The sequence below is a fragment of the Cloeon dipterum genome, chromosome 1 (assembly GCF_949628265.1).
Source record: "Cloeon dipterum chromosome 1, ieCloDipt1.1, whole genome shotgun sequence".
Lineage (NCBI taxonomy): Eukaryota > Metazoa > Arthropoda > Insecta > Ephemeroptera > Baetidae > Cloeon > Cloeon dipterum.
Window position 1 is genome coordinate 19023046 of NC_088786.1, and position 16809 is coordinate 19039854.

The 16809-nt window shown below is 36.7% G+C and overlaps 2 protein-coding genes and 1 long non-coding RNA gene across 3 annotated transcripts; 2 read left to right on the plus strand and 1 right to left on the minus strand.

Annotated features, from left to right (window-relative positions):
- The first annotated feature begins 360 nt into the window (after positions 1 to 360).
- Positions 361 to 4916, plus strand: LOC135946346 (heparan-alpha-glucosaminide N-acetyltransferase-like). Its single transcript, XM_065494560.1, has 11 exons — positions 361 to 553; positions 1374 to 1641; positions 1703 to 1907; positions 2396 to 2503; positions 2561 to 2657; positions 2719 to 2880; positions 3255 to 3370; positions 3430 to 3599; positions 3655 to 3829; positions 4409 to 4521; positions 4581 to 4916. Exons 1-11 carry the CDS (start codon positions 401 to 403, stop codon positions 4760 to 4762), a joined length of 1749 nt encoding a protein of 582 aa, XP_065350632.1. The 5' UTR covers positions 361 to 400; the 3' UTR covers positions 4763 to 4916.
- A 3365-nt stretch (positions 4917 to 8281) lies between these two features.
- LOC135934813 (uncharacterized) lies at positions 8282 to 8850 on the minus strand. The gene is made up of 2 exons (XR_010574143.1): positions 8696 to 8850; positions 8282 to 8638 (listed from the first exon to the last, which is right to left on the minus strand). It is a non-coding gene; the product is annotated as an uncharacterized LOC135934813 (long non-coding RNA).
- Positions 8851 to 12422: 3572 nt separating this feature from the next.
- On the plus strand, positions 12423 to 16700 carry LOC135934843 (heparan-alpha-glucosaminide N-acetyltransferase-like). Its single transcript, XM_065476843.1, has 11 exons — positions 12423 to 12575; positions 13030 to 13297; positions 13358 to 13565; positions 14455 to 14562; positions 14620 to 14716; positions 14778 to 14939; positions 15124 to 15239; positions 15299 to 15468; positions 15524 to 15698; positions 16322 to 16434; positions 16496 to 16700. The coding sequence occupies exons 1-11, from the start codon at positions 12423 to 12425 to the stop codon at positions 16675 to 16677; spliced, it is 1752 nt and encodes a 583-aa protein (XP_065332915.1). The 3' UTR covers positions 16678 to 16700.
- Positions 16701 to 16809: the final 109 nt, after the last annotated feature.

Sequence of the window (16809 nt, forward strand, 5' to 3'; positions counted from 1 at the left end):
GGGGCCTGGGACCAAGTCATGAGCTCATAGCCCACGGGAAGAGCTGGGCAAAGGTTATAAAAAAACGCGCAGACACAGCCATTTCAATTTTCAATAGTTTTTCGTTAAAAATTCATTTTTAAAAGAATCATGTCGATTATTGAGTAAGACCTCCTATGCAGTGTGTAACATGAATTATTATGACGAAATTTCTTCTCAAGTAAATTTCTCCCTGATCAAACAATGGAGAAATATAGTTGAATCGTTGGTAAATAGTGCATTTGAGAAATAAAAGCTAAATAGAAGCAATCTAAACATGCAGGTGCAATATGCGGAAAGAGTTTTTTGAGAGAGGTGAGGGGGAACTTCACATAATATAAGGAGGCAACGGCGCGAGGCGCGTTTTTGTCCATCTCTATTGATGTTCCCGTACACGTGGATCGAGGGCCGCTCGTGGGAGCCCATCAGGGGGCTCCAGCTGCACGACCTGGGCCTCGACCAGGCCTTCCTCAACCTCTCCTCGCGGCTCAGCAAAAATACGTGGGTCTACTTTCAGCATCAACCATGTTTCAAGGCGAGATGGACTTTTAATTTTCTATATTTTGCATTAATTTAACAAATTGAAATTGTTTGATTTATTTTTTCTACAATTATTATTAAGTTCTGTTCAACAGAGATCTGACATGAAATATAAATATAAATTAAACCGTACTTGTTTGACACTATCAGTTTAATTTGGTTGTGACAGTAATTATTTTAAATATTTACTAAAAATTCATGCAGTGGATAAGTTAGATAAAATTAAAGACTTCGATCAACATTTAATTAATTGAATATTATTACTTCTTCAGACACCATCTCTGGAATTTTGTGCTTTAATTAAACATTCTCTATCCATAACAACGATTGGAATCTCAGAAAAAAATCATCTAAATTTCACAGCCCTATATAACCTATTATGCTAGTTGCAGCCTCCGCGCAGAAATATTATTGCCACCGCCGAGAGGGAAGAATGTGTTTGGGCATGTGCCAAAGCGAAAGCACCGAGCGATAAATAGGTTTTTTATAATAAGCATTGCTCGTGGTGCGGATACTCTTGCAGCTTCAAATTTTGTTTTAGTTCTGTTTACAATAGAATACCATTTAGTTCTATGATGTTTTTCTTTTTTTTTCTTTTAATTTTTTTTTTGGCATTTTAAATTATGACAATTTGAATCATTGTAAAGAATAACTTGAATTGTTTACTCTTAACAGAAGCCTAAGCCTGAAAAATGCTGGCGTGTAATAATTGTTGTGGTGCTCTTAATTACTCGCTTTAGGATAATCCAGTTTTTCTGCTTTTTATTAAAATCCGAAAATGTCCCCATTTTTTATGAAAAATCTCGTTTGATCAGTGCACCCAATACTCGCTGCTTAGCGAAGTCGCAGCACACAACTCATCAACCGTCAAAATCAGCTCTGTGTACGACCTGGACATGCTGGTGTTGAACGAAAACGCCGGCACCACCTTCGACCTCGTGGACTACCACGCAAAAGTGCTCGAGTGCTCTCACCAAACGAGCTTTGGCGAGTTCGGCATTTACGACCTTATCATATCTGCGAATGGAAATGAAACCGAGTGCCGAATTGAGACCGTCCAGCCTCCCGTCGACATCGTCTTGCGTAAAAATTAAAAGTAGCATTTTATTATCAAATAAGGCAACCCTTGTCGCTCGGCGTATAGCTGTGTTCGCGGTAGCGATGATGTCCATCATTTTTCTCACCCTTACTTCCGGCTGCTATTACCTGTGGAAGCACTGGAATCGTTGGCACAAGGCTGATGAGCGGAATTCGGACACTGAGAGCAACAGCGAATATACTATAAACAAGGGTGGCAGCAAGGTCAAAAAGCTCACGAACAGACTGAAATCACTCGATGCCTTCAGAGGGTGAGTTAACTTTTAGCATATTTATTTTAATTATCACACATGCCCTTTAATTATGATTCATAATAGGTGCCCAATTTATATATGATATGGTTGGCTAATTTTTTTGCTTGATAAAAGTTGGTATTAGTTTAATATGATATATTTTAAATTTGTGTAATTTAAAAACGATTTCGTTTCATAATAAAACCTCTTTTAATTGTTTTTAAGGGTTCATGGTTGATGAATCCAGATTAATTATTCCAACATTTTTTAAAGTCCGAGTAAAACTGAGTAAAACGTAAAATAATTTTACTTTGCGTTTGTTGCTTTTTTAATGAAAAAACTCTTGACAAAAATAAATTAGCTATTTATCTAACTTATTGACGTATAACAACAGGTCTTAAAAACTAGCCCCGGTGAAATTTTTGCTGAAAAGGGACGAAACAATTGGTTTAAGTGCCACGTGAAAAAAAAACTGAAAAATCTAAAGTCTTACTGATCCATAACAGTTTTTGCGTTGTGCCTCTGCTGTTCTACAATGGCTACATGGGTGGCTACCAAAAATTGGAGCATGCTGTCTGGGAAGGAATGCCAATCGCCGAGTTGCCTTTCCCCTGGTAAAAACATTTTTCATCACAGCAAATAATACTTTTCATTCTAAACCAAATGCACAGGTTCCTTTGGATTACTGCAGTCTGTATTCCTCTCAAATTTAAAAACGTAATGGAGAACGGGGAGCCGAGAGGAAAAATATTGTTAGAAATCTTCAAAGTAAGTTTGATCGCAATAGGCACGATTCAAATTAAATTATTGTAAAAAATTTTACGTATAGCGCTTCGTCTTTCTGTTTGTGCTCGGCTTGATGGTAAACAGCGTGATTCAAGGAGTGCAACTAGAGACGATACGTTACTATGGCGTTTTGCAAAGGATTGCCTTCATGTGCCTCTTTGCTGGCGGCATTTTCGTTTTGTCCTGGCCTAAAAACTACCAGGAAGTATGACATATATTAAATGCATTATTTTATAATTAAGTGTTAATCTGAAATTATTGCAAAAGTGAAAAACTAAATCCCTTTTGCTTGGATTTTAGACATACACAGTAAATCGACTATAATGAATTGAATTATCTAAAGCAAGACCTGTATGAATGTTAAACTTAATGTGACAATAACTGGTTAAAATATAAAATCATTAGCACACATATGAAACGAAAAACACATTGGAATTTATAATCCCTCTATTTTTAATCCTATAATTTCAGTAGCATCGATTACAGATTACTGTTAAAATAATTGATTAACTTTCAATAATAAATTTCGTTGATTCATAATTTAACAATACAACACAGCCTTTCTTTAATTTTGAATAGTATTCTGGAAGCCACAGTGACATCCGAGTTTTGCTGCCTCAATGGGTTATTCACGGCGTGATCCACTTGCTGTATCTCTGCCTAGTTTTCTTCTTGCCCATCCCTGGATGTCCTACGTATGCAATCAACGAATAAAATTTTGAAAATTTTCAACAATTTGAAATTTATTGCACAGTGGCTACGTGGGGCCTGGCGGAATAAGCGAGGGGGGCAAGTATTTCAACTGCACCGGTGGAACATTTGGCTATGTGGACAAACTGCTGCACGACGAGCGTCATTTGTTCGACGCCCCGACCACCAAGGACGTTTACAAGGTCAAGGTTTTCGACCCTGAAGGACCTTTTAGTGAGTAATGCGATGGTTATGTCGTCGCAACAAATTTTTAATCTCATTTGTGTAGGCAACCTCCCGTCTCTGCTGACGATGATCCTGGGCGTCCAGGCAGGAACTATCCTGGTCATGCACCACGGCTGGTCGGCGAGAAAGAACCGGCTGCTCTCTTGGGGCTTTATCTGCATTTTTCTCGGTTTGGTTCTGCACTTCAGTAATGCCATACCTATCAACAAACAACTCTGGTAAGCACAAAATTTTCCATCGTATTTTTCGGCAACAACGCACGAAAATTGTATAATTTAAAAATGAATAAAAATAAAACTATTTGGGGTGATTAAAAATAAATTTCACGGTACTTTTTTCCTTATTGGAAATCCTCTTTACTGGATGGTAGTTAGCAGCTTTGAAGAAGGTACAAAAAATTTGTATTTTTCCTTCTAGAATTATTAGAATGTTTTAGGAGTTATAGCTTTTTTGGCTAATAATTAGTTGAATTTTGCAGTAAGAGAGATTTTTATCACACACGGAGATGCGAGTTGCGCGGTTGTCTAAACTTTCTAACTTGTCGTTTGCGTTTGCACTTAATAGAGATGAGTGCAGGCAGATGTTTTCAAGGATCGCTGATTCAAAATCCCCTGCAGCTAATTCTGTTGTTTGAATTTTACATTGGAGAAACAGCTGATGTATAGTACAAGAACATGTGTGAATATAATTTTTCTTTTGTAAAATTTTAGCTTTCCATTCCTTGTTGATCATCTATATGGGGGTTTATATAGTCATTGTAAATTCAATTTTCGTGAAATAAAAAATTGTCATTTTAGGAACACTTCCTACTCTTTGGTGACTGCAGGCGGAGCATTCATTTGCTTCACTTTGTTCATCTACCTAATTGACAAGATTCAACTGTGGAATGGATTCCCCCTAGTTTCTCTTGGTACGCATTTCATTGCATTTTTCAAACCTCTTCAGTGAGCAAATTCATTTTATTTTCAGGATTAAACTGTCTGGCTTTGTACATTGGTAGCAAAGTTGCATCAAATATTTTCCCGTGGCACTTCGCCTATGGAAAAATGGACACCCACTTTATACGTCTCATCGATTCCTGCTGGAGCGTTTTTATTTGGGCCTTGATAGCGATGTTTTTGCACAAAAAGAAAATTATTATCTCTGTATGATTTCCACTATAACAAAAAATATCAGTTGAAATGAAATTTGTTTTGTCCATTTTTCTGCATCAGTTGCGGTAAAAGATCTTGATGGTTAAGGAAGGACTCAATAATTTAAAATAAAATAAAACACTAATTGCATTATTGAATATATACGATTTTTGAAATATGTAAAAAGTGTTTAAAAGTTATCTCATCGCATGACTAGTGTGAACTTTGCAAAAAAATCATAGCAATGATTATATTTTCTAGAAATAGCACTAAAAAATAGGAATTTATAAAATATCGTTATTTTTGAAACTCAAAAACCCTTCGAAAAAAGTAAAACATTTTATAGCTCTGGATCTTTGTATTAATTTCCATGGAAGACAACCTGAGGGTAGCCAACCTATCTGTGGGCTCTTTGCTGGCCAGTAGGACGTGGCAGGGACCGTACCTGGACCCTGAGCTTGGACAAACCAGTCCCAGCACCTTGACTGAAAGGAGATCTGTAATTGCCTATGCTTATCAGGCAGAGCCAAATAAATGAATAAAAATTCTTTCTGTTATAAAATAAGATAATTTATATGTAGTTTGTTTACGTTCCTCTCCACTCATTAACGTTCGGGCTAGTCACCGCTTGCAAGTTTCTATAAATTTCACCTTTTCTGCTGAGCAATGGGACTTGTCTGGTAATGTCAAGCTTGTAGGCGTCCCGCCACGAATATTCTCGTGATTATATTTTTTTTCTCGATCATATCGCCTGTTGTCACTCTTTCTTTATGATAAGCGCTTCTCCTTTGCCCTCTTTGTAATACTCCTTACTGACCGCTTACCCTCGCTCGCAACTCGCAACCGGTCATGTCACTCTCAAGATCTCTGGCCAGGTGCCGCTCAAGCGGGCAACGAATACCTGAAGTAATTATTAGACCCGAAGACGCTAATGGGGTAAGACTATTATTTTTACTGTGATAATTATTGTTATATTATTGACACGCTCTTTGCATATTGTAATTATTGTAAAGCATATATACATATATATTTCAGTCCAAATTATGGACTTCAATAAACCAACTACTAACAAAATTCACTTATTTTATTTCGCTGGAAAACACCTTCCACAAACTCAATTCCTCAGTTTCTTACAATGGACAGCAGCACAAAACACTACCGCGTGCATATCGCTGACTTTTTTAAGCTTCAACTAAAAATTCATTTTTTCTCTCTCCAGAGATAGTGTAAAAGTTCAAACAATAAACGAGTTTGCATCACGTTGAAATAGTAATTCATCATGCAGTTTTTTTTCAAATATTTTTGGGATATTATGTCTTTTTGACTCTTTGCATCTTAACCTTAATTTTAGTTCATCATATACGAAAAAAGTTTATGGCACCTCCAGCCCCAAAATCTTGACGACGATTTATTTGAAGTAAGGTATACAAGGAAATTTATTTTCTTCTACAACAAAAATTGAATTAGCTTTTTTAATAGTATAATTATATTTTGACTTGTGACATTTTGAACAAAACATTGTGTTGATGAAAGGAAGACTGGTCGTGGCATTTGTTTTTTCGCTCATCAACGATAGAGTGAGTTTTCATTCTTGTTTTTAGTGGTTTATACGAGGCTGTCAATTTATATGGTTTTGATTAAATTGGATTTGATACTATGCTTGTGAGGCCTTAGGCATCAGGAGCTTTTTATTACATACTTTATTGATGATTTTCCCCGATTTTTTTTTTCATTGAGCCGTCAACCAAATACTATTATAAATCATACAAGTAATATTTTTCTTTTTTTAATGTTACAAGGTGTTTTTAATACATGCAATTTATTACATTACAATCAATTCAATTAAATGGCTCTTTCGATGCTTTCGATCGATTTGCCATCTCAAATATTGGCTTTTTACTAACTTTTTTTACCAAATTTGAATTTCGAACTGAAAAATAGTCTGGTAATTTGGGAAAATTTTCACTGTTGAATTCACATCTCGAGAGACTGCAAGAATTATAAATCATAATTTTATGTCTATTAAGCAATAATTGAGAGGAGATTTTAATGATCGGAAGTGGAGTTAGGTTATTTTGCTTCTCGGAAATGCTATGCCTTAAGGGAAAAAATGAAAATATAAGATTTTATTAATGTTCTTGGTGCGGTATAAACAATCTGAATTAAAGAATTTTCAATATATTATGGTATCAGGTTTGTTGCAAGAGTGTTGAAGTTTCCAGAAAAGGATCACGACGTGTGATGAAAGGCGCGCGGCCGCAGTAGCTGGATAATTAGTATTATATGGCGCATCTTTTTCCCAGATCGATTTTTGCTCTTCTCTTAGCGCCTGCCAATCTCGTTGTTTTTGCTTTCCGCCGGGCATGCTTCTTATGCCGGTCGCTGGTTACAGATTAAAAGATATTTAATTAAAATGTCTTTGCCTCCCAGCTGGCAACGCCCCCAAAACCAGCCTTGTGCTTTTTTGCTTTTTTTACGAGTCATAAAAGCCATATTCTAATTTCTACCTGTTTTGAATTTCTTTCTCTCTCTCTCTCTCTGCAAGAGTCAAAGAATATCTTGAAAAAAGCACACGTCGTGTTGTGAGCAGCGCGGCTTTAGGCTGGAATTTATTTTCTCACGTGAGAGCAGCTGCCTGAACAAAGGTGCGGCGTGGAGGACGCGGTAAAAGGAATAAAAGAGTCGTACACAGTAGGTCCCATAATTCAACATCCAAAGTGCTCTTCTGACAACCCTTATAAAATTTATTCAATTTTGCAAAAGCGCCGTGTGAAAATTAACATTTTATGTTTTGAGGAAATGAAATAGTAGCGTTAAATAAAAACAGAGACAACGCAATCACGCCCGCAGTGAGAGGCACGGCCCATTTACTAGCAACTGGATTTTTTTATTTCTTCTGCCCAAAATTGATGACGCAGATATACTGAATGAAATGACGAGAGCCGGTCAACCGGTGCTTCTTCGGCGACCAGCTGGTCGCAAACTTGCTCATATTTAAAGGCAAAAACCGGTCGTGTCTGGCAATATATTGCCATTTTTATCTCCGATGGCGCAAATTATATCTGCAGTTGTCTGTCTCAAACAGTGGGCAGGCAGCACAATCGGCAACTCTCTCCTCGTTTGCGTCTCAAGCGATCATGGCCTTTGAAATGTAACGCAAAACAACTGCCTCCTCCTCACTCTTCGAGTGCAGGGAGGGGCGCATGAAAACATATAGTTCAGGGGAAAATTACAATGATGCGTTGCAGAAAATAACTCTAGTAGGCCACTCTCGGGAGAAAACTGCCTTTGAAAAAAGCACAGCGTGTCTGTCTATGTTGAGCAAAGTTACGAAAAATATCCAAATACTCTGAAGGAATTAAAATAAAATAAAACTTTTTTACGTCGTTTTCAGTCCCGCAATTTTCGGCACAAAAACTCTTTTTGTGTGTGACCAGGCCATGGATGAAAGGATACAGATTTCTCTTCTCTGAAATGTGTTCTGATAAAAGCACAAAATAATATCGTGTTTATAGGATTATTATATAAAGCCGAGCATTCAAAAATTTAAAACATTTTATTCTTAAAACCATAGAAAATATTTTGTTAATAGATTATTATGTTGTCTGGCTATATTTTTATCTTAAAAAACTATCGATCGTTCTTCCCACTTTTCAAACAAATTAACATTTAATTTCGGAAAGAAATTTACGGCGTGTTTTCCACGATCCAGTCCATGTAATTTGCGACGTCAGTGAACAATGTATAGTGATTTGGGTGACACAACCATCTTTTTTCTCCTTCAAACACCACTTTTTTCGATTTTCCAAAGCTGACAATATGCCCCTGATGAACCAACGGCCGTTTTTTCCACGGAAAGGCTGCCTCCGCTGTCCCCGTTGCAGACGGTTATTCCTGCATTAATGAATAAAATTGAGAAATCATTAATTGCTAATTGAGGGGTGTGCTAACCGTTTGTGTATCCGGCGCAAAAGTTGTCCCCCGGCCGCAAATATTTCCCAAAAATCCTCTTATCTGAAAAGAAGCACTCTTTGTGACCTCTAATCGGCAGTCGAGCTTCTTGCAGTTCATCTGGAAACGTGTAGTTTACAGCAAACCCAAACACAACCGCCTTCAGTAGAAAATAAACAAAAATTATAGATCTCTTTCTTGAATTCACGTACATCCCATACCATAGCTTTAGTTCCAGCCACGCGATTCAAGTTAGAGTCGTTGTTCCAAAGGCAAATCAGTTGGACATATTTGGTTATATCAATTTTTTTGTTCAAAATCATGAGTCCGACGTCACTGATCAATCTCGCAGGGTCATATTTTGGGTGCACGATCAGATTGCTAACCTAAACGATGTCAAGATTATTATGGATTGAAATAATTTACGTGGAAGGTAAAAACCAATCTTCTCTGGACACCAGTAGCTCATCTTTGTCTTTATTTATCATACAACCCAAGATAAACTATGAAGTCTTCTGCTTCTGATTCATAAAGGCAAAATGTGCAGCTAAAAATAACTTTTTAAATCGATTTCATCATTTCTTTACGCCTATACCAGTCAAAACTACCGTCGGTGAAATCAACGTCCCGCCGCAGATATTTTCAATTTTATAATCAATATAAGCATTCCACGGATGATGAAATTTCTGAGCTCTGGCTCGGGATACAACCGCTAGGCGTCTTGAGGGGGGTGGTACGGGGTATCTTCGTTTGACAAAATAGTCAATTCCTCGTTTTTTTCTTGTTGACGTCGGTTTTCTTCCACAGTTTGGGAAATTGAGTTTATCTTGCCCGGTGAATCCTTTTTAAAGATAAATATAATTTCTGGGCGAGTTTATACGTGTGAAATTGAAAGTGCCTCTTGGTGGTTTTGTCTGCGGGATCGGGCGTAGAACAGATATGTCTTTTGCGTGCCATGCGATCTCGTCAATGTATGGTAATATAGAATGAGTGTTTTAACACACAAATTTCAATCATTTTCTCAGTTTAATTTGTATATATTTGCGTTATAGCATATCTTCAAAAATATTGTGTGTGGGAAACTCATAATTTTTACGTATGTGTGTTCTGTCCAGTGCGAACACGGCACTTAACTCATCCATTTCTGCCAATCAATATGATTGTCATCATAACTCTTATATAAGCCAAAATCTTAGCTTGAAATATAATAAAGTGCATAATTTTCATGTGATAATACGAGTGAAAAATCTTTTGTCATGCGTGCGTGTCACTAATTGTTAGCTTTCCACTAATTAACTAAGTTTTCCTTTAGGCATTCGGTTTCGCTGCATGTATATACTCTTTGGAAAGGTTTGTGGTTTTAATCGGAAGTTGCATTTTTTAACCAGAATATATCGTCTATAAGATACCGAATAAATGAACACGATGAACTGTCATCACTGGTGTCACAAAAAATACCGTGCAGTGAAACAACAGCTTTAAATGCAACTACCTTCTTGTTTCACAAAATAAAAAAGTGAATATAAATATGAATACATAGAGACATCATGATAAATAACATTTTGTTTCAATAGTTTAGCATGAAAAAATAGCGGTGAAGTGAGTGAATCATGTTGCACTCCTTATGTTTGTTCTACTCTTTAGAAAATATAATATATAATTTCAAATATTATTCTTGTTCTGTTTGTAACAATGAATTTTAGGTTGTGCAATACAGAATTAGCATAGAAACGTAAGTTATGATCAAGATTTATTTATTCATTATTTTTGTTAACACTCTTTCGTTTGGTCAGAAGAATAAGAAAATGCGTTTTTGGGAATTAAAGAGGCTTTGATTCACGACACAGTTGTTAGACTTCCGGATTTTTCTCGTAGATTTACTGCCAATGCTAATCTATCTCTGCTAATTCTATGTTGCATAACACACAATTCATTGTTACATATGTTCATGCAATTCCTTTATATTCGAAAAAAACCATTTTTCAGATTTAAGCATTGATATATATCAATATGCAAGCGTGCACACGTGTGCGTGTGCGTGTGCGTGCGCGCGTGCGTGCGTGCGTGCGTGCGTGCGTGCGTGCGTGCGTGCGTGCGTGCGTGCGTGCGTGCGTGCGTGCGTGCGTGCGTGCGTGTGTGTGAGCGATCACCTAATCACCTAATTAATTAACAATCGGTAAAAAAACGAGCTGCATTCTCGTGTTGGTGCTCGAATAAGTGGGCTGCGTATGATAGTCAAACACCTCAAATATTCCTTATATGCGTGCTTTTTATTGACCAAGTAGTATGTATTGAAGTGGAATTTGAACTGTAAAATACAATAAATCTTTAGAATTTCACATTTTTCCGACAAAGTAATTTTATAATAATTGAAACATATTAAAATGCAATAAGGCACACATTAAGAATAAAGTATCATAAAATAATAATATTAAAACAACAAGAACAAATTAAGAACAAATTAATCAGCTTACCCCATACGGGTTCAAATCGTAATTTATATATCAACACACGCTTAACGTGCCCTCGGCCAACAGCTTTACAATCACGAGTGGTGCAAGAGCTGGAAAGGGGCACATGACTTATAAGAATTCACGTTAAAACTACTTTTTTTAGCACACGGTTAAAATCAATTCACTAATAAAATAAAATACCTCAGGCGTGAGATCGCTTTGCTATCTAGCCTAAACACTCGTGTCGCATCGGCTGCTGCAGGGCTACATAGTGAATACGATAGCCGCTGCAGCGACGAGTGGAGAGCAAAAGTCACCTGTCGTACAGGTTGCGTGCGCCGACAGGCAGTCCTCATGTTCGCGTGCGGCTGCGTTTTAGGAATCAGCCATCCTCGTGGTCACGTTACAACATCAATAGAAAAGTGAATGGTTCAATTAGGTCAAGAAAGCGTTCCATTTCCTAGAATTTTTATTTCAAAAGATCAATAAATGAGCTATTTAGTTCCACGATATCTTTTGCGAAGGAAATTAAATTTATTGAAAATTAACAAATTTGATTAAAAATACAATTTAGTATAATTTTTTTTTTTGAAGGTTTTTATTTTAACTTAATTTGTATGAATTTTATCTTCAAAGCAGTGTTTTATTATGGATAGCCGGGGCATGCATCGCGTTGCCGCTGGGAGCTCATTCTTTCGTATAAAAGAAACATAATATCCTCTCCGCAGAGAATTAATTTTCTAGCGTGTTGGCTGCTTACTAGATCAAATTAAATTTGCACTTTTAATAAGCTCAGGTACAACTGGCCGTAAATGTACGCATTTTAACCAAGATTCTTGATTTTATTGTTTGTTGTCATAACAAATTATTCGCGAAAATCTAAGTTTTGTTTTGAGCTCTAGGACGACGTGCTATATTGTTTGTTAAAACGCGCCAACACAGTCTTTTCATTTTTAAAAACCTTTTTGCCGTAATTTTTTTTTTTTTTAAATAATCATGTTGATTATTGAGCGGTTTAGTAAGACTTCCTGTGCGGTGTGTAACATGAATTATTATGACGAAATTTCTTCTCAAATAAATATATCTCTGTTCAAACACAGGATAAATATAGTTGAATCGTTGATAAATAGTGCATTATTTGAGAAGTCAAAGCTGAGAGGATATCTAAACATGCAAGTGCTCTATGCGGAAGGAGCTTTTTGAGAGAGGTGGGGGGAACTTCACATAATATAAGGAGGCAACGGCGCGAGGCGCTGTTTTATCCTTCTTTATTCATGTTTCCGTACACGTGGATCGAGGGCCGCTCGTGGGAGCCCATCAGGGGGCTCCAGCTGCACGACCTGGGCCTCGACCAGGCCTTCCTCAACCTCTCCTCGCGGCTCAGCAAAAACACGTGGGTCTACTTTCAGCGTCAACCATGTTTCAAGGCGAGATGGATTATATTAATTTAATTTTTTTTTGTATTAATTAAATTAATGCTGTAGGATTGAAATTGTTTTCATATTTTTTTGTACGGTTATTATGAAATTCTGTGCAACAGAGATTTGACATAAAATTTAAAATTAACTATATTGGCATTTTTTGTTTGAAATAATCAGCATTACTCGTGGTGCGGATTCTCTTGTAGCTTAAAATTTTGTTAGTATTAACTGTTTGCAATAAATTGCAATTTAGGCCTATGAGTTTTATTTATTTTTCTTTTAAATCTTTTTTGGCATTTAAAATTATTACAATTTGAATCATTGTAAAAAATAAAACTTGGTTGTTTTAACTCTGGCGTGTAATAATTGTTGTGGTGATCTTAATTACTCACGCTTCTGATAATTCAGTTTTCCAGCTCTTTATTAACTCCGCTTTTAATGAAAAATCTCGTTTGATCAGTGCACCCAATACTCGCTGCTGAGTGAAGTCGCAGCACACAACTCATCAACCGTCAAAATCAGCTCTGTGTACGACCTGGACATGCTGGTGTTGAACGAAAACGCCGGCACCACCTTCGACCTCGTGGACTACCACGCAAAAGTGCTCGAGTGCTCTCACCAAACGAGCTTTGGCGAGTTCGGCATTTACGACCTTATCATCTCTGCGAATGGAAATAAAACCGAGTGCCGAATTGAGACCGTCCAGCCTTCCGTCGACATCGTCTTGCGTAAAAAAATAATAGCATTTAATTAACAAAATAAGGCAACCGTTGTCGCTCGGCGTATAGCTGTGTTCGCGGTAGCGATGATGTCCATCATTTTTCTCGCCCTTACATCCGGCTGCTATTACCTGTGGAAGTGCTGGAATCGTTCGCACAAGGCTGATGCGCGGAATTCGGACACTGAGAGCAAAGGCGAATATAGTACTGTAAACAAGGGTGGCAGCCAGGTCAAAAAACTCACGAACAGACTGAAATCACTCGATGCCTTCAGAGGGTGAGTTAACTTTTAGCATGTGTTTTTTTAATTACCACACATGCCCTTTAAATATTATTCATAATAGGTGCCCAATTTTGTAAATACTTGCAAGTTTTTTATGTAATTCAACAAAATTCATTGTTGAAAAAATGTACCGATACTGTATTATCTAATTAACTAATTATGTAGAAGCCAAAAAGACGAAAAAAATATGTAGAAGTCTAATTTGTTTTTGCCTCTAGAAGTTGGTATTATTTTAATTTGAATGGTTTAAATTTGAATTTCAGTAAAATTTCAAATTTGTCGATTCACAATATTTATTAAAATTGTGTATTCTCATCTACAAAAAGCGTCTAAAAATAGTCGACTATTTTGCACAATAAAACAGTCTAAGTTTCCCAACCCTACTAATAATACAACCTTTAAATGATTGCTTTCCAGTGTTCATGATTGACAAAATTTGTATTTTAATTATTCCAAGAATTTGAAAACACGTGAAATAATTTTAATTCAAAATAGTATTTTTTAAAAAAAATCGATTAAAACGAATTATTTATTTATTTATTTTGACTCAATTTTACTCATATGACAGTGGCCTAAAAATTATAACATTTAACTTTCATCCTTTTGTTAAATGTTACATCAAGTTATAACAATAACTATTAAAAAATCTGTTCCACCAAAAATAGTTTCAAGTTCATTTGTGGTGTAAAAAATAAAATAAATTTATGCAAAATCCTGATAGAAATTAATATTTTGTAAGATAAAGGGCCAAAACAGTTGGTTTCAGTCGGCTTTTGAAGTTGAGTTGCTTGAAATTCCATTATTTATATGACCATTACTTTGTAAAACATACGCGTGAAAAAAAACTGAAAAACTAAACGCGCAGCACTCACTGATCCATTAGTGTTTGCGTTGTACTTCTGCTGTTCAGCAATGGCTTCATGGGCGGCTACCAAAATATAGGGCACGCTGTCTGGGAAGGAATGCCAATCGCCGAGTTGCCTTTCCCCTGGTAAAAACATTTCTCAACACAGCAAATAATACTTTTCATTCTAAACCAAATGCACAGGTTCCTTTGGATTACTGCAGTCTGTATTCCTCTCAAATTTAAAAACGTTTTGGAGAACGGGGAGCCGAGAGGAGAAATATTGTTAGAAATCTTCAAAGTAAGTTTTATCGCAATAGGCACGGTTAAAATTAAATTATTGTTAACAATTTTACGTATAGCGCTTCATCTTTCTGTTTGTGCTCGGCTTGATGGTAAACAGCGTGATTCAAGGAGTGCAACTAGAGACGATACGTTACTATGGCGTTTTACAAAGGATTGCCTTCATGTACCTCTTTGCTGGCGGCATTTTCGTTTTGTCCTGGCCCAAAACCTACAAGGAAGTATGACATATATTAAATGCATTATTTTATAGTTGAGTGTTAATCTGACATTATTGCAAAAGCGAAAAACTAAACCCTTTTTGATAACATCGATTATAGTTAAAATGATTTAACAACCTTCTATAAAAAGTTCGTTGATTCATAATTTAACAATACAACACAGCCTTTCTTTAATTTTGAATAGTACTCTGGAAGCCACAGTGATATCCGAGTTTTGCTGCCTCAATGGGTTATTCACGGCGTGATCCACTTGCTGTATCTCTGCCTAGTTTTCTTCTTGCCCATCCCTGGATGTCCTACGTATGCAATCAACGAATAAAATCTTGAAAATTTTCAACAATTTAAAATTAATTGCACAGTGGCTACGTGGGGCCTGGCGGAATAAGCGAGGGGGGCAAGTATTTCAACTGCACCGGTGGAACTTTTGGCTATGTGGACAAACTGCTGCACGACGAGCGTCATTTGTTCGACGCCCCGACCACCAAGGACGTTTACAAGGTCAAGGTTTTCGACCCTGAAGGACCTTTTAGTGAGTTATGCGATGGTTACGTCGTCTCAACAAATTTTTAATCTCATATGTGTAGGCAACCTCCCGTCTCTGCTGACGATGATCCTGGGCGTCCAGGCAGGAACCATCCTGGTCATGCACCACGGCTGGTCGGCGAGAAAGAACCGGCTGCTCTCTTGGGGCTTTATCTGCATTTTTCTCGGTTTGGTTCTGCACTTCAGTAATGCCATACCCATCAACAAACAACTCTGGTAAGCGCACAATTTTCCATCGTGTTTTTCGGCAACAAAGCAGGAAAATTGTATAATTTAAAAATGAATAACAGTACAACTATTTGGGGTGATTAAAAATAAATTTCACGGTACTTTTTTCCTTATTGGAAATCCTCTTTACTGGATGGTAGTTAGCAGCTTTGAAGAAGGTACAAGAAATTTGTATTTTTCCTTTTAGAATTATTAGAATGTAGGAGTTATAGCTCTTTTGTGTCTTTTACTCCTGGAAAATAGCTCATTGTCAAATAAAGAAATACCTTTTTGGCTAATTAGCTGAATTTTGCAATAAGAGAGGAGATTTTTATCACACGGAGATGCGAGTTGCGCGGTTGTCTAGACTTTCTAACTTGTCGTTTGCGTTTGCACTTAGAGATGAGTGCAGGGAGATGTTTTCAAGGATCGCTGATTCAAAATCCCCTGCAGCTAATTCTGTTGCTTGAATTTTACATTGGTGAAACAGCTGATGTATAGTACAAGAACAAGTGTGAATATAATTTTTCTTTTGTAAAATTTTAGCTTTCCATTCCTTGTTGATCATCTATATGGGATTTATATAGTCATTGTAAATTCAATTTTCGTGAAATAAAAATTGTTGTTTTTAGGAACACTTCCTACTCTTTTGTGACTGCAGGCGTAGCATTCATTTGCTTCACTTTGTTCATCTACCTAATTGACAAGATTCAACTGTGGAATGGATTCCCCCTAGTTTCTCTTGGTACGCATTTCATTGCCTTTTTCAAACCTCTTCAGTGAACCTAAATTCATTTTATTTTTAGGATTGAACTGCCTCGCTTTGTACATTGGTAGCAAAGTTGCATCAAATATTTTACCGTGGCACTTCGCTTTTGGAAAAATGGACACCCACTTTATCCGTCTCATCGATTCCTGCTGGAGCGTTTTTATTTGGGCCTTGATAGCGATATTCTTGCACAAAAAGAAAATTATTATATCTGCATGATTTCCACAAAAAAAAAATATCAATTGAAATGAAATATGTCTTTCATTTTTCCGCAATTATTTGCGGTAAGATCTTGCTAGTTGTTGGCTTTTATTTCTTGTACCATTCTTCAAGGAATTCGATCATGAGATT

Coding starts and splice junctions, on each gene's coding strand:
- LOC135946346 (XM_065494560.1), top strand. CDS start 401: ATGTTCCCGTACACGTGGATCGAGGGCCGCTCGTGGGAGCCCATCAGG. Junction 554..1,373: donor AGCATCAACCATGTTTCAAG/GCGAGATGGACT, acceptor TCGTTTGATCAG/TGCACCCAATACTCGCTGCT. Junction 3,830..4,408: donor CCTATCAACAAACAACTCTG/GTAAGCACAAAA, acceptor TTGTCATTTTAG/GAACACTTCCTACTCTTTGG.
- LOC135934843 (XM_065476843.1), top strand. CDS start 12,423: ATGTTTCCGTACACGTGGATCGAGGGCCGCTCGTGGGAGCCCATCAGG. Junction 13,566..14,454: donor TCACTCGATGCCTTCAGAGG/GTGAGTTAACTT, acceptor CTGATCCATTAG/TGTTTGCGTTGTACTTCTGC. Junction 14,563..14,619: donor GCCGAGTTGCCTTTCCCCTG/GTAAAAACATTT, acceptor CCAAATGCACAG/GTTCCTTTGGATTACTGCAG.